This window comes from Plasmodium sp. gorilla clade G2, assembly GCF_900097015.1.
Source record: "Plasmodium sp. gorilla clade G2 genome assembly, chromosome: 4".
Lineage (NCBI taxonomy): Eukaryota > Apicomplexa > Aconoidasida > Haemosporida > Plasmodiidae > Plasmodium > Plasmodium adleri (nom. inval.).
Window position 1 is genome coordinate 687,024 of NC_041696.1, and position 20,203 is coordinate 707,226.

Below are 20,203 nucleotides of genomic sequence, written 5' to 3' on the forward strand. Positions count from 1 at the left end.
TATGACTGTATTAATCTGTTTATCTCACCGCTATTAATTCAATTTTAAAATTTTATAATATCATGAATAATATATATTTATAATAGACAACTTTATTCAAGTACTCCTTTATATTAGTTTTTTTATTAGTTTTTTTTTTTTTTTTTTTTTTTTTTAATATGCATAAGATGATTGTTCAGACAAAAAAAAAAAAAAAAATACCTTTTTGAAAGAGTGTATCAAAAAATTAATATAATATAGAATAGTTGACAAATATAATAGGAATAATAATAGATATAAAAGGCTAATAAATAAAAAAATATATATATATAAAAATATATAGAAATATAATAAAATGTAAAAGAATAATATATTTTTATGATATAAATAATATAATGTGTACATCAAAATAGAAGCTACAAAAAGGCCATTCATTGTATTTTTTATTTTTTATTTTTTATTTTTTATTTTTTATTTTTTTATTTTTTTTTAGTTTATTTTTTAAGAATAAATTATTTCAACTATATTATTATGTATCCATATTTGTCTACTTCAATGCATTTAAAACAATGAATGATTTTATTTTAAAAATATTAAGATTTATAATAAATAAATTCGGAACGAAATATATTAAGATAATTAAAAATATTTATGTGCATAATATAAAACATATAACTTTTGAAGATATTGAATTTAATAACATATCTATAGATTGTATATGTGATCAAGAAGAGTATAATAAATTTGATGACAATAATAAATTTGATGACAATAATAAATTTGAAGACAATAATAATTTTGATGACAATAATAAATTTGATGATAATAATAAATTTGATGATAATAATAAATTTGATGACAATAATAAATTTGATGACAATAACATTTTCGATGACAATAATAATTTTGATGAAGTAAAAAAAAAGAAGAAAAAAAAAAAAGTAAATAGATTTACAGAATATCTATTATATTTAAAAACATTGGGTTTAAAAAGAAATCAAAAAAAAAAGAAAAAAAAAGAAAAAATTATTCTTAATATTGGTTATATAGAAAAAATTGAAATTATATGGAATAATGGCCCCTTCTTTTTTTACAACGGTGTTACAATAAATGTAGAAAATATTTTTTTAAATTTTAAATATGAAGAGAATTATGAATCCGAGAAAAAAATAAATATACACGAAAAAATAAAACAGTTTGATGATAATAATATTAAAAGGAATGAATATAATGAGGAGGAGCATCAATTATTTTGTAATAATAATAGGAACTCTTCTGATCATTTAAAAAATGGAGATGTAATATATCAAGATGATAGTAGAAGAAATACATCTAATCATTTAAAAAATGGAGATATAATATATCAAGATGATAGTAGAAGAAATACATGTAATCATATCGAATCATATGATAATATAAACACACTTGTGAATAACACAGATATGATAAATAAAAATATAATTTTAATGTTTTTCCTATCTGTTATATTTTTTCTTAATTTAATTAAGAATAAGATTGTTGATAATTTTTTTTTTTTTATAAATTTTATTTTAGAATTATTTGTAGAAGATAACATGTCTTCAAAGATAAAGAATATATTTATGTCATTTCTTATGAAACGTTTTCTTTGTATAGATATAAAAAATATAAATATAATTTTTGAAGATAATATAATAAATAATGAAGAGAAATTATTTATGTCATTTTGTATTAAAAAAATACATGTAGATAATATAAATTATATAAAATATTTAATTAAAGAACAAAGAGACCAAAAGTTGGATTCTATCAATGTGATGTATTTATTAAACAATAGAAAAAAAAAAAAAGAAAAACAAAAAAAAATCGAATTATTAAATATAAGGATTGATGATATAAGTATTTATCATGATTATAGACATGAGCAAATAAGTTCAACGGATATACATTTATATAAAACAAAATATAAATTTTTATTTTTTTATAATATGAATTTTTTTCACAATGATAATAATTGTATATTAGAAAAAACAAGTATTATTATAGTTATATATAAAGATAGAGGAGCAGCTTATATGAATCACATGAGAGAAGAGAAGAGGGTATCATATAACGAGATAAATAAGGATGATATATATGATAATAACAATATATATGATAATAATAACAATATATATGATAATAATAAAAATATATATGATAATAATAATAACAATATATATGATAATAATAATAATAATATTTATGATAATAACAATATATATGATAATTATTGTGCATATAAAAATAAAAAGGAAGAAAGCCATTTTTTTGATTTTCATATTCCAAAGATTTATGTCAATATGTCAAATGAACACTTTTTTAAGTTATATATGTTTATAAATAAATATTTATATTTTTTTAATATAAACAAGAAAATTAAGGAGCATAAAAAGAAAGAAGAAAATGAAAAAGAAAAAAAAAAAAAAAAAAAAAAAATTTAACATATAAAAAAAATAATGTAGATGAAAAGAATGCTATACCTTTATTATATTCAAAGAAAAGGAGAAAGCATATATTTCTTGTTGATAAAAATAGATTTATAGAATGTAATATAAACATAAATGAAATAAAAATAAATTATTTGTATGGAGAAGGAGAGTGTGTTATATTTTTTTATAAAAACATTACAACTGTGTGTTCAATAAAGGGTCAGACATATAAATATATAAAAAGAAAAAATATAAATGGAAGATATAATAAAAAATATAGAAATTATCATAACAATATTGAATGTAATGGTAGTAATATTATGTGTAATGGTAACACCTTTTTTTATAATTTAAAAAGTTTTATATTTCTTATTGAGGAAGTATCTATAAAAGAAACACATTCAGAATTATCTTTATGTGTTGATAAGAAGGAGGATCGTTTTTTTCATTTTTTAAGAAGACAAAGAAAATATAAAAAAATAGAATACAATGAAAATATAAGTAAGGATATATTATTATCATATATGCAAAATATGAAAGATAATGAAAAAAATATAAAGAGTCTTGACACAAAAAATGCAAGAATAACAAGAAGAATAACATGCAGTGATATTAATAATAATAAAAATAAATATAGTTTGTGTTTTTATTATGTCAAAAAATTAAATAAAAAAAATAATTCTGATAATAATATGAATGTATATATTGAAAATATAAATTTACAAATATGTAAAATAAATAATCTATATTATGTTGTTGATAGATTATTTGAAAGAAAATTATATTATATATTTAATAATATATTTCAATTGGAGAAAAAAAAAATAAAAGAAACAAATTTATCATCAAATGTAAATAATATGTATGATGATGATGATTATTATTATTATGAACATAAAAGAAATTATTTTAATGAATGTATTAATAAAGAGAAGGATTATAGATATAATGATAATACAATGAAAAATATACATATAAATAAAAAAAAAAAAGGAAATAAAAAAATATACGTAAATAAAAAAATACATATAAATAAAAATACATATATAAATAAAAAAATCCATTTAAATGTATTAATAAAACGTATACATATTGAACTTAAGAAGTATCATATAACCTCTTTACATATCATTTTTGATGATATATATTTTTCTTACCAAAATTTTGATAATCCTATGAATAGAGATAATAATAAGTTAATACATATGAAAAATAATTATAATATATACAATTGTTATACATCTTATAAGAAATATATAAAAGATAAAAATGATAAAAGAAAGAATATTAATATCTTTTGCAGTGTGACAAATATATATATGTTATTAAAACATAATAGAAGTGTATATCTTGTTATATATCCATTTTCTTTTTTCTTTTCTGTTTATAAAATAAAAAAAGAGTATGAAATAAAATTAAATGTTATATCTTTAATATTAGAAATAAATATGTATATATTAAATATTTTAAAATATTTATTTAAAAATGAAATAGAAAAAAAAAAACTCTGTAATAGTCATCATATGTTATTACCATATGATAATATTATATCATCTGATTATTCTGGAGAAGATAAAAAAAGTGAAAGAAATAAATTAAAAGACAAAGAATATCAAAAAAATATTCAGAATTATAATATTTATTATAATATTTACCCTAATTTGAAAGAACAAGAAAAAAAAAAATATTTTTTTAGAGATGAAAATTTGATACAACAAGAAATAAATTATTTATACGGGTCATTAAATATATTTTATCAGAGTAATGATTTTTTAAGATATGATAGAAGTAAAGAAAAAGAAACAAGTACCTTTACTTTTTCTATTATTGATATTTTTAATTTTTTTAATAAAACAAATATAAAATGTAGTTTTTCTTATATATATATATATTTTTTTTTAATAAATAAAAATAAATTAAAGGGACCAAGAAATGAACAAATAAATAAAATTAAAATTAATGCTCACAAATTAAATAATAATCATAATAATAATAATTATTACTATCATATGGATAGTATGATGACATTCATTAAAACAGATGTGAAGCAAAAAAATCTTCATATAAATAAAAATGTAGAAACGTTTTATTTAAAATATGAAATGAATAATTTACATTTTTATTTTCGTGTTAACCATATAAATAAGATGGATGAAAAAAATATCAAAATAAACAGAATAAATAATACATATGTGTTATTAAATAAAATATATATGAAAAGCTCAGTTTTATATTTTAATTTTTATTTTAATCCAATATTATTATTTCCAATTATATATAATGGCGTTTCTGTGTTTGTTTGTCTTCCTAATAACAAGGAACAAAAAATACTACAAATGGAATATGATGGTTTAAATAATTGTGAGAAAAAAAAAAATGTGTATAATAAGAATGAAGATAATATAAAAGAAGGAATTACATATACAAACAATAATAATATTAATATTGATAATATTAATAGTAATAATATTTTTAATATTTATAATATTTATAGTGAGAGTCATGAGACCAATGCTGTTAATAATATACATTTGAAAAAATTATTTGACAAGTCATATGAACATTGTATGTTCATAAAACATAAATGTTTATTAACCTTTATAGATAATACATACAAATATAAAATAAAAAAAACAAACAAAAATATATTTCTGTTTTCTTTTCAAAAGGTATATATATATATATATGATTTTTTCTTAAATCTTTTTTATTATCTTAATTCTTATTATTCTTCAAACATGAAAAAAAGAAAACAAAAAGAAAAGACAAATATGCATTTACAAAATAATAAATTTAATGATAATTATTTATTTAAAATGTTTGAAGATAGAAATATTATAATATATATATTAAAAAATTATGGCAAGCATATTTCTATTTTTAGCAGATTAATAAAACATAAAAATAAAAAAAAATTATTTTACACTATAATGAATCATATATATAAATTCATAATATATTTTGTTATAAAGAAATTGCAAATCTCTTTTATCTTTTATGAAGCCCCAAAAAATAATACTATCAAAAATAATAATAATATGAAATATAATAATATCAAATATAATAATATGAAATATAATAATAATATCTTGTCTATTCCATATGATAAAAAATATAAACAAATATGGTGTAGTGATCATTATTATGAACACTTCAAAATTAAAATAAACCATTTTATTGTAAAAAGTAAAATAAATATGTTATATGTAAGGAAAAAATATAATAATAATAATAATAATAAAATAATAATAAATAATCATCATAATAACAATTTAAATGTAATAAAAAAGAAATGCAACTCTATCAAATTACATAATAATAATACCTGTTCAAAAAAATATATAGCTAATTCGAATAATTCATTTATTATATTATGTAAGAGAAACAAAAAAGATAATATATATAAGAACAATCCAAAAGAAGATACTAACAACAAGGATATAAAAAATTTTTTGTATATTACAAAATTTTTTGTAAATACTTTTTATAATGACATGAAAATTATAAAATATGAAATATATAAAAAGTGTGATCAACAAAAATTAAATTCTTATAATACACTTGATGAATATCATAATATGTTATTAAGTTGTCAAAAAATATATGAGGTAGCTAAAAAGGATTTGAATATAACATATAATAATATGAAAAATATAAAAGGCAACAACAAGAACAAAAAAAGAAAAAAAAAAATTCTTTTTAAATCTAATCAGATTAATTTTATACTTTCATATACTTATAATTTTATTATTTATTTAAATGTTGATAAAATATCATTTTATTGTCATATGTATATGTTTCTAAATAATTATATAGATTATTATATAAAATTATATTTACAAATATTAAAGAATGAATTTCTAAATAAATTTTTTCCAATAAAAAGAAATGATAATCAAATAAAATATTCTTATAGTCATAAATATATGGAAGACATTATAACATTTTTAAAACAAAAAAAAAAATTTGTATTTCAAAAGGGGTATGAAAAAAAAATCATACAACATAATAATGATATAATAAATTGTGGTGATATGACATATAAAGAAAAAAAATATAATATTTATAATAATAATAATAAAAATAATGGTGATGTAAATAAAAGTTTTAAATTGTCTTTATTTCATCGCTTATGTAACTTATTTGTGGTTGAAAAGATTTATATTAATATAAATAATATTGAATGTATGTTTACATTTATTTGTAATTTAGATCCTACAAATAAGAATACAGAGAAAATAAAAAAAAAGGAAAAAAGAAAAACCAAAAAGAAATATGATAAAGAAATATTATTATTAAAAATAAAAAGATTTAAAACTATTATTATGAAGGAAGAATGTTCTAAATATAATAAACTGAATATATTTAATAAAAATAATATAAATCTTGTATATCTATTTAAAAGTAAAATATATAATATAAATATATATCTAAGAAATATAAAACAAAAAAAAAATGATTTATTATTTTTTACTAATTATTTATGTTTTTTTTGTAAATTTATAATAATCTTAAACAATATGAATAAGACACACAAATTTTTTTTTTTACAATATTTTTTAAAGAAGAAGATAAAAAATAAGATCATTAAAAAAAAAAAAAAAAAAAAAAAAAAAAAAAAATCTCATCATTTTATTATGTACCACAAATATATTATAAACACAAAAAGAAATGTAAGTTACTTTTTCATATTATTCAAAATATTCAAAAACATATAATTTCTAAAAAAGAAAAAAAAGAAGATTTTGTTTTTAAAACTAATGAGAATATACATTTTAAAATAAAATTAAATATAAGATCTTGTAAAAAATATTTTATGAATGAAGATAGGAAGATACAATCAAGTATTTATTTTTTTTTGAATGAAAGAAATATTATATCATTAATTAATTTTTATTATAATATATTAATGTTGTTTGGATATGGACAAATTTTGTATTCAAAATATGTAGACAAGTGTAATGATAAGGGTGAAATATTAGGTGATGAATATAAATATAGTGATGCATATAAATATAGTGATGAATATAAATATAATGATACATATAAATATAATGATACATATAAATATAGTGATGCATATAAATATAATGATACATATAAATATAGTGATACATATAAATATATTGATGGATGTAAACATCTATATAGACACTTAAATGAATATAAATATTTATATAAACCTTTTTCGTGTAATATAAATAATATGAATAATACAAATCATCTTATGGATTTTCAAAATGATAATCATTCTATTCATTATGATAATGACTTTATATATGGATCATCTGATATGAATAATTTATTAATATATGATTTGATAAATAAAAATGTGATATTAAGAAGGATGAAAAAAAAAAGTAAAATAAAAAATATTTATATTAAAAAAAAAAATAATAATAAATATTTTATAAATTTTGTGAATAGAATACTACCAGATAAATATCAAGATATATCGTATATATTATATATTAATAAAAAAAAAATGAAATTAAAAATAAATAAGATGAAAAAGAAGAAGAAAAGAAATAAAGAGAGATTCAAAAAATATCCTTTTTCATATATAATGAATACTAAAAAAAAAAAAAATGAATATGTAATATCTAATAATAATATGTTAGATAAAATAATAAATTGCTTTGATTCTTTACAAATAAAATTAAAAAACATTTTCTTCTTTTTTTATACATCTAACATGAATATGTATATAGGAATATTTATAAGAAATATTAAATCATTATTATTAAATAATCATATCTATAATAAAACATATTGTCATCATTTAAAATATATACAACAAATTAATAAATGTATTATATTTACAAGAGATAATTATTTAGATCATGAGAAGATTAAACTTTCTATATTTGAGATATTTAATAATAATACGTTGAACGAAAAAAAAAATAAATGTATTTATTTATCACCTTTGTTTTTCTTTTTAAATAAATATCATAATAAAAAGAAAGGACTTACAACAAAGATTAGAAAACATAACAATTATGAATATAAAGATAAGGACAAGGGAATAGATAAACATCCATTCAATCATATAAACAAGAAATTGGAACATCCATATGACATGATATATTTTGATGAGAAGCATATAAAAAGATATACAAATATAAATAAAGATAATGAAAAAATTAGAAAAAAACAAAAAAATATGTGTCTTTTTAAAAATGGGACATCTATATATTCATTGAATGATATTAATAATTATAAATCATCTACATTTTATAATTGTCTATATAAGATGAAACAAAATATTTATAAGAACTTTTATTCAACAATAGAATCTAATAAATTAAAATTTTTCAAAATACAAAAAGGAAATGAAAAAAATAAAGTTTATTTTTATTCTCCTTATAATATATATTTAAGAAATAATACAACCAATTATATGAACATAAAAAATCATGATGAGAAAAAATTAAATGAACAAACATATATTTCTTTTTTAGAAAAGAAAAAGAATAAAAAAGAAATGGTAATAGATATTAAATATTATAAAAAAATGAATAGTCAAAAGGGTAAAATTAAAAATAAAGTAAAAAGAAAAAAAAAAAAAAATATATATATCAAACAAAATAATATTCATTCAAGTGATTATAATAATCCAACTGTATGTATGTCTTATGAATCATCAATACATCTTTCATTTAAACACACATTTCAAAATATTAATATTTATTTACCATTATATATAATTGTAGAAATTAATAAACTTTTAAAAGCATCAAAAATAATTCAATTATTAAATAATAAGTTATTAAATAGTAAATTATTAAATAATAAATTAGTAAATTGTAAATTATTAAATTTGTTGCAAAATATTAAAAAAAAAAAAAAATTTCAAGATGATAATGATATACAAATATGTAAGAATCATGTTATGAATTGTCAGAATAATATTTATAAAAATAAGATGACAAAAAAATTATTAATTACTTATAATTTTAAATTATTTTTTGTTGATAGTAAGATCCATTTTTTATCTCCATCTATTTTTTTTATATACAATGTAAAAGAAAAGGATGAAAACATAAATAAAATGAATATTTTTGATAATAAAATAAGAATATCAAAAGCTCAAAATAAAATATATACAGATAATTCGAATGGAGATATTTTTAGAAATCATATTCAAAGTAATGACATATATATGTATGAACTAAAAAAAGATAAAGAAAATAAAAAAATTGATAAGAAGAATAAGAAGTATCAAAGTAGTTGTGAGGGTTCAACTACTTTATATAATTCTTATTTAAAAAAAGCAGAAGAAAAGAAAAAAAAAAATATAGATAAAAAAAGAAAAAAAAAAAAAAATGTATATTTATTATTAAAAAGAAAAAGAGAACAATATAATAATGAAGAGAATTTAAATAAGAAAATTTTTTTATATGACATATTTTTAAGTGCAAATTTTAAGGTTGATATTAAAAAAATGTGTGCTAAAAAGAAATATATATATGATGATAATAATAAAAAGGATAGTAATAATGATTATAATAATATTGATTATTATAATGAACAACATGTGACTTATAATTTCATACCCTTAAACAAAATAAACGTAAACATATCAATAAAACAACTTAAAATAAATTTAGGTTTATTATATACATATATTAATTTAATAAATATGATAAACATAATACAATTAGAAACAATAAGAGATAATTATATTTTTAATATGAATAAGAGTAAGAATAAATATTATATGAATCTTGAAAATATCCATAAATTTAAATTATTAAAAAATATGATAAATGGCATATATTTATTGAATGAGAAAAAAACAAACAAAACAAATTATATTAAATTTAAATCATATTGTATATATAATATTATAGAAATGACAAATATTTATTTTTATTATAAACGATATTATTATGAGTTAAAAGAACAGGAGTATAATAATAAAAATAAATCTTTTCCAAACAAAAAAATGAAACATCAGAATTCATATATACCATTTAAAGAAAGGCAAAAATCAGAAGATTATGAGAGCTTAATAAAAAGACGAACATTTTTTAGAAATATGTCTATTAATGATTTGAAGAATAATAAAAATGTTCATATGTCAAGAGACAATAGTAGTAATGATGAAAATACGAATGATGATAGTAATAATAATAATAATAATAAGAGAAATCACCATATTTTTAATAATAATAATAGTGACAATGTTTATAATAAGGATATACATACCAATATATCATCTGAACCTAAAAAAAATGAATACAATAATAAAAATAATTATATTAATAATAATAATAATAATAATGATAAGAATGATAATTTTATTTTTTCTTCTCCATATGATTATAAATATAGTGAGAACAAAGATTATACAAATTACAATAAAGAAATATTAAAGGTTGAAGAAAAATTAAATAAAATATCTAAAACGTATGAAAAAAATAAAAACGAAAAAATATTTACATTTAAAGATAGACATTATAAATATATATATGATAATACAAATAAGCCTTTATATGACTCTTTATATAATAATAATATATATACAAAAGAAAAAGAAGAAAAAAAAAAAAGTGGAGATATAAAATTCAAAAATAATATGATAGGAATAAATAAAAATCATTTCAATATTATTATTAGTACCTTACATTATTATATAAATAATAATGACTTATTAATTTTAAAATATTTTTTAGAAGATATAGATGAAGTTAAAAAAAAATTGAAAACAAATAAAATATATTCATGTAAATATAATTATAAAGGTGTTGTAATCTCTTCAAAATTTAAAAAAAATATAAAAGAAATGAATGACAATTATTTTGATGAAACGTACAAGAATAATGAAAAGGAAGAATATAATGATGAGGGAGGAAATGTAAATAATCATGTTGATAATATCAAGAGAGATAATAATACAACAGAAAATAATGATAGTATCAATGGTAGTAGTATTAATGGTAGTAATATCAATGGTAGTAGTATCAATGGTAGTAGTATCAATGGTAGTAGTATCAATGGTAGTAGTATCAATGGTAGTAGTATTAATGGTTATAGCTGTATGTGTCTGTTGTCAAAAAATAATAATATGAAAAAAATTAAAAAAAAAAACAAAATTAGCGTTATCATTTATATGATAAAAATTTGCCTACTCACAAAGAACTGTGCTCATGAGATTTGTTCAATAAATAGTTATAATAATAATTTAAAAATAAGTAACTATATATTATATAAGAATAAAAAAAAAAATAATATTAATAATAATAATAATAATATTAATAATAATAATAATATTCATAATAATAATAATGATGATGAAAAAAGAAAAAGGAAAAGAAAAAATTTTGTTATGCTATTAAATTTAAAACAAATAAATTTTTTATCACTTGACGTTTTAAATATAAATAATTTTTTATATAATAAAATAAAAAAAATATCTTTTATTGAACCCTTTGATATATCATGTTATTATAGTTTACATAATAAAAATAAATTTTTTATATATATAAAAGATAATATAAATATTAATATAAATACCAGTATTATAAATTTCCTTCTACTTTTAAAGTATAATTTTTTACATAATTATTTTGTTTATAATGAATATAAATTAAAGAATCCTTTAAATTTTCAAACCATATATAAAATAAAAGATGTTAGATGCATACTTCCAATAAATTATGAGCTACCTATTAAAACAAAAGAATATATTATTATAAAAAATTATACATTTTATAAAATTAAATATGAATATAGTAATAAAAATATAGGATATATAAATCCAAATAAACAAGCATTAATTATAAGTAATAATTTATTTATGTTGAATATATCAGATGCTGAAAACGGAACTATAAAAAAACAAATATTCTTAAAAAATGAAAACTATCAAAAATATCATACATATAAAGGTAATATAATAGATCACATAAAAAATGATAATCATAATGATAATAATAATAATAATAATGATAATATAAAAAATATGAATAGTATAAAAAATATTAATAGCATAAACAATATTAATAATATAAATAAGACAAAAAGAGTTAGTGAGAAAAATTATTTCTATATCGATATCAATATATATGAAAACAAAAAGTGTGTAAATATATATCCATATAGTTTTATGTATATATCTTATAATAAATATAAAAGAAAGACAATTAATTCTTCCATGCGTTTAGAAAATGAAAGAAAAAATTACACACATATAATAACAACATCTGATACAAATAAATATCATAATAATAATAGTACCAGTGAGAATGATTTACATATAAAATTACAATTTTTTAAAGATAACAGTGTTAATGTATTTGTTTTAAAAGAGGAAAACGAAAAAAATATTTTATTCAGCATACCATTTGAATTTTTAAAAAATTGTAATTATATTAAAATGATAATGATCAAAAAAAATAAAGCATACATAAGTAATAAAATAAAATATAATAAAATGTTTAAATTAAAAAAATATACTTTTAAAGATATATATGATAAAACACATATTATATTTTGTAATTTTATGTTTTTTATAAAAAAAATTATAAAAAAATCAGAAGACGACACATTTGAGCATATATATACGTCAAATGATATAAATGATTTGACTAGCGATGGTTCTAATGAGATGAATAATAAAAAAAATAATAAAACAGAAAGAAAAAAAGAAAAGAAATATATTAATAATATGTCAAATCAAAATAATAATCGTTATGATTATAAAAATGTAAAGATTAAAAATAAATACAATAAAATGGAAAATAAGAATAATATATATGATGATGATTATCATAATATAAAAGAAAAAAAAAAAAAAAGAAAAATAAATAATCAAATAAAATATTCAAAAGTATTTTGTATATATAAAATATTACAAAAGAATATAAATATTATATCTATTCAACATTCTATAAAAATAATAAATTTAACTCCATTTAATATAAATGTATTATTAAAAAAAGAAAAAGGAAGTATTAAAACATATAATATCGAAAGTTTTGATTATGTAAATGTATATGATTTTTGTTTTCTTGAAAATCTTATTTTAAATTTTAGTTTATCATTTTATAGACAATGGATTAAATTTATAAAAATAAAGAATGAAGAATTTTTTAAGGAGAGACAAAATGATATTGATAAGAATAATGTCTATAATTCAAATTTCCAATTTTTTGAATCATCAGCAAATGAGAATGAAAGTAAAAAAATGAAAAAGACTATGCAAAATGAAAATTGGAAATATGACACTAATAATGATAATATATATAATGATGATAATATATATAATAACAATTGTGTAGATAATTATTATTATAATAATCATTGTAGTGACAATAGTGTAGATAATTATTATTATGGTGATGAAGAAAAAGTGGAATTAAATAAAATTTTATTTTATGAAATTATAAAGTTTCAGAATTTATATTTTATTATATATATATATTTTTTTAAAGAATCATATAATATTACTTTTGTTAGTAAATATAATATATATAATTACACAAAAAATATTTTATATTATCATTTAATATATGATGATGAAGAAGAGAATCAATGTTTAGATGATTTAATTTTTTCATGTGAAATTAAAAAACATGAATTAAAAAATATATATACAGAATATAAAGAAAATGTTTTTGAAGTATACCCCTTTTTAGAAAATAATATTGTTATAAATAAAAATCATATAAATTTAATAAAGAAAACAAATCTTAAACAAGAAAAACAAAATATGTTTTATATTAAAAATTATTCTTTCAATCATAGATTTGTAATTCATAATAATGAAACCATAAATACAAATATTGACTCCTATGATGTAAATAAGACATTTTCAAGAGTTGTATTAATAAATGATAAATATATAACTATTAATATTAAAACATTTAATTTTCATTCTTTTAATATTTCATTCATTCAATTCTTTCCTTATCTTGTTTTAATAAATCTAACAAAATATAATTTCAAAATAAAGTTAAAAAATTATCAAGCCTTAGAAAAAATACACGCAAATAAAATCAAACAAAATAAAAAAATAAAAACAAATGGAGAGATATATAAAGAGATATATAAAGAGATATATAAAGAGAAATATAAAGATGGAGATCAACATCAAGATGGAGAGCACAATGATGATTACGATGATGGAGAAAAATATGTAAAAAAAAAAAAGAAAAAAGATATATATAATAATTATAACCACAATCATGATCATCATGATCATCATGATCATCATGATCATCATGATCATCGTGATGATGATCATCATCATAAAAAAAAAAGAAATAATTATTTTACCTTTAATAGTAACACTTATACCAATAATAGAAAGAATAAGCAAGCTAACTCCATTCCTTATGATAGCACTGAAAGCGAAAATCTAAATTTTAGTGACTACACACAATACTCTCTTACAAGTGATGAATATGAAAACGAAAATATTTATTATGATTTATTTATAAACAATAATTCCAATTCAAATATACATACAAATATATATAATAACAAAAAGAATATGAAATATATAAAAAAAAAAAAAAAAATTAAAAAAAATATAGACACACTTACACAACTCTTTCAAAACTATAATAAATATAAAAATAAAGAACCACAATATTTTAAAATACTTAATAGTATGAATATGCAAGAATTAAACATTAAAAATAAATCGACATGGGATTTCATAAGCTTCAAAATTACTAAAAAAGAAGATAATGATAATATTCAAGAAGATAATCAAAATAATGAATACGAACAATATAATTTTACAACTATGAATGATAAAAAATGTATTCAAAATGAAAAGAAGAAAAGTGAAATAGCAAATTTCGAATCAGCACTAAAAATATTGAAAAAAAATTCTAGTTATTATAAAAATAGTATCATGAAAATATATAAGAAAGAAAATATAAGATGTAGATATTTAAAAATACATAAAAATATGAATAAATATTTTTATATACATAAATATATTCAAATCGTAACAAAAGAAAATCAAATTCTAACTTTTATAAAAGAACGTTTATTTTATATGACATCAATAGAAAAAGACAAACGACATTATATATGTATAAGAAAAATTCCTTATAATAATCAATATAAGTATATATATGAGTTTGAAAAAAAATTTTTATCAATTGAAAATATATTAACAAGGAATGATATTATGTTGTGTGATAAGAAGAGAAATTCAAAATGTAAAGAGGAGAAAATCTTAAATTCTGAGGAAAAGAATAAGAAAAATAATAATGTCTTGAATAAAAAAAGTGAGACAATAAAAAATATTATAATAAATAATTTAAATGAACAATGTAATGATAAAAATGGTTATACTAAAAACAATACAGAGGAGAATAAAATAAATATGTATTATGAAAAAAATCAAACAAAATATAATAATAATAAAAAAAATAATATTAATAATAATTATAATAATAATTATAATAATCATTTTAGTGTTGGTGATAGGAAAGATTTACATTATAAAGAATATTGTGAAAATGAAAAGAATCTATCAAATTATTACAATTATAAGTTTATAGATGAATTATTGTGTGAAGATGATTATGATGAAGAATGCATAGATAAATATAATGATATTCTTAAAAAAATGAAAGTAGATATTACATCTGTTTTAAAAAATCATACTTTAGATGTTATATTAAATAATATTAAAGAAATGATTAATGATAAAATAATAAAAGAAGGAAAAGTTTTTATATTTAATAATTTAGGAATACCCTTTTTTTTTAGTACATTAAAAAATAAATATCTTACATATGTCAATACAAAATATGTATATTTTAAAGAGAAAAAACATTTTTATTTTTACTTCCCTAAATTTCTTTTAATAAATAAAAAATTAAAATTATTATTTAAAATAAATGAAAATGTATGTAAATATTATTCTATAAGAAATTATACACATCTAAAAAAAAATCAAAAGCTATTTCCAAATTTTCATATAATGAAATTTAATTTAATTTGTAATATAGTATCATCCTTTTATTTCTATTCATTTATTTTGAAAAAGAAAAAAATCAGACATAAAAACTTTAAATCTGTTAATGATATGAAGGAAGAAAGTAATACGTATGTTAAAAAAAATATGTATATTGAACAAAATAAAAATCAAACTAATCAACATGATAATCCAAACAATCATAATGAAATAATATATTACGAATTATATTTAGTAAAATTTTATTGTGATATAATTTTGAATAAGAATAATGAAATGAATATTATAGTGAATGGATTAAAACACTGTACATTTTTAAAGAATATTTTATCGTTAGATTATTTTTTTTTTTTTATGAGAAATAAAGAATTAGAAAAAATATGGAGTGCATCAAATGCTTATGAGAAAAATTATTTATTACAAAATATAAGAAGAAAAAATTATCATCATCATCATAATAATATTATATATACGAATAATTTATATGGTTTAAATGTATCCGATTTAATGAATATGAAAATATATATAAAAAGTGTTAATATAATGTTTAATTTAAATCATACCTCTTTTTCAACAAATACAAATATGATTGAAAATATTGATCAAAAAATTAATTTAAATAAAATTTATTTAAATTTTTATACTTTTCAATATTTAAATAATAAAACATTATTAAAGAAAAAACGATGTATTGAATTTCTAGATTTTTTTTCTTCTAATAAAAGAATTAGAAAAATTACCAAAAAACCCAAGAAAAAATATTTTTTTTTTAGAAGCAATAGTAAAGATTCGAATTATCTAAATTTAAATAGCTATGCATTATTTAGTAAAGACAAATTATTATCATTATATAATATGAGAAAAAAGAAAGAAAACATGTTATTAGACGATTTGTCTATTCATAATAATATGAAAAGAAATGATTATAATATATATGATTCTTATATGGATAGAAAACGTATTTCTAAGGATTCATCTTTATATTATGTATATTCTGATGATTCCAGTGATTATTTAATGAGTGCCATAATGAATAGAAGAATAAGTACATCTCCAATAATAAATCCTACGAACGATGGTGATGATAAAAATGATATGCAATTGACATGTATATATAATGATATAAATGATATAAATGATAATAATAATAATAATAATAATTATTATTATTATAATAATGATAATTATAATGTTCAAAGTCATTATCCTGTTTATAAAAGATCCCATATGTTATCAAAAAGAAATACAAACAATACTTTATATGATATATATAAGATGCTTAAAAATAATACATACTCATGTCATTATTATTCTTATATATTTAACGGATATATGAGAAATATTAAACTATATAAATATCTTTTTAATTTATTAAGAAGTCGTGTTCTTGCAGTGTGTGTAAATTATTCTGATTTCTATAAAAAATGTTCTATATTAATTGATAATATGAGTGTGACCAAAATTAATTTATATGATAAAAAAGAATTTGGATATAAATATACATTGTTAACAAAATATAATGATAAGGAAAATTTTATAAATATTAATTTTGATCTGTATAAACAACGATTTATGACATACAAACATATATATAATACATTAAATATATTACATGTATGTTCGCATTTAAAACAGTTTACAAGAAAAAAAGAAAAGAAACAATTACAACATAAAATATATAATGATCCACATTTTATAAGAAACAAGAAAAAAAATGACAATATGAATATAATGGATTCAAATAATTTTATACGTAATCGTGAGAATGCCTTATTATATAATGCATATTTTTATTATAAAAAGGAAAAAATGGATAATCGTCATAATATATGGAAAGATAACAAATATAATAATAATAATAATAATAATAAAAATAATTATAATAATTGTAATATTATTAATTGTGAACAACTTAATACACATACAAAGAAACCTATAAAGAATTACAAAATTGATAATCTTATAAATTTTATTGAAAATATTAAAGAAAAAAAATTGTGTGTATCAAATTATGATGAAGATATAAAAAAAAAAAAAAAAAAAAAAACGAAAAAAAAAAAAAAAAAAGAAATAATAAAAAACCTGACCATCGAAATAGCTAGCTTAATACTTACATTAGATTATAATTACTTTTTAAATATACTACCATTATATTATGAATATATCTGTAAAAAAATACATTTTTATAATATGATAGATATTATGAAATATCAAGAAAAAAGACATTTAAATATTTATAATAATATAATGAAAATAATTTATTATAATCATGGAAATAATGATATAATTCAAAAATTAAAAAAAATGCAACTTTATAGCTTTCATAATAATATTCTTATATGTACAGATATAAAACAAAAAAACTTTTTATTATATATATATAATTTAGATATTAAAAAAACAAAAATATATATTAATGTTAATTATCTATTAAAATTATTTCTAACCAAAAATTTCTTAATGAATATATCAGCAATTAATATTAGTAATAAAAAGAAAAAAGATATATCTTATATTTTAAAAAAAATTAAAAAAATATATTTTTATAATTATATAGGTATATTCTTTTATCTTTTAAAAAATATTGATATATCATCAGAAGATACTTCATATACTATGTTAAACTTTTTAAATTTCTTGGAATATTTCTTAAAAAATAATTTACAACAACTATCCCCTCTACATAATTTATATAGTTTTGTAGTTACATTAAAATATAATTTTGAACATAAACTTGATAATTACACAAAAGCTACAATTAACCAAGAAAATTATCAAATCAATAAACAAAGAAACAGTTTTCTTAATGCTGAAAATAATGCTCTCTTGTTTTTCTCCAAAAATTATTCACACAAAATATCTAAACTGGAAACAAATTATAAAAAGAAAAAAATTAAAAAGAAAGAAAAGGAAAAGGAAAAATATAAGGACCAACAAAAGAAGGAAAAACAAAGTCTTGCACAAGCAACAAAGGATAGAAAAAGAGGAATTAGATTAAGAAGAACAGGAACGGAAGACACAACACACGAACGAGCTCATATCTATGAGATGGATGATCACCATAATATATATGATGACGATGAATTAGAAGAGGAGGAAGAGGAAGAAGATAATTCTAATAATACCTATTTTAAAAATTTCTTTACCTTTAATTATTCAAATATATTCCCAAGGTTATTATCTACTAGCTCTTATATACACAAAAAGGAAGAACAACAAATAAATGCATATTCTAATGAACAAAACGTTATGAAGGAAATACTTAATATGCATAAAAAGAAAAGACAAATTACAAAGGATAAAAATTATAATTATAACGAACAAGAAATTGACGGTGGACAAGGAGTATATTATAATTTATATAATAATAAAACGAAACCTTTTCTTAGACCAACTCATGAACAATACAAAATTATGGATGAACATCTTTCATATATAAAAGCAGACACCCGACCTATTAGGAATGACTATGAAGAATTATTAGCATATAGAACAAATAATGAAATATTACTTAGAGAAAAGGAAAAAAAGAAAAAGAAAAAGAAGAAGAAAAAAAAAACTCAAGCTCCAAATATAACACATATATCTTTTACACACAATTTGAATATAACCAAGGGAAATATATAAACAGAGAAAGAAAAAAAAATATATAAGAATATATATATTGTTCATATTCAATTTTTTTTAATTTTTTTTTAAATTAACACCTTTGTGAAAATTAATTTTTTATTAAAAAATTAATATATATATTATATATATATAAATAAATATATATATTTTTAATATTACTTATTTTTTATGTTTTATATTACTTTGTTATGTCATC

General features: G+C 16.9%; 1 protein-coding gene across 1 annotated transcript; it reads left to right on the forward strand.

Moving 5' to 3' along the window:
• Positions 1–548: 548 nt before the first annotated feature.
• On the forward strand, positions 549–20,004 carry PADL01_0416600 (conserved Plasmodium protein, unknown function; the record flags this gene model as incomplete). The annotated part of the gene is given in 3 exon segments (XM_028685285.1): positions 549–2,425; positions 2,440–7,037; positions 7,052–20,004. 3 exon segments carry the CDS (start codon positions 549–551, stop codon positions 20,002–20,004), a joined length of 19,428 nt encoding a protein of 6,475 aa, XP_028536799.1.
• Between the last annotated feature and the right edge of the window lie 199 nt (positions 20,005–20,203).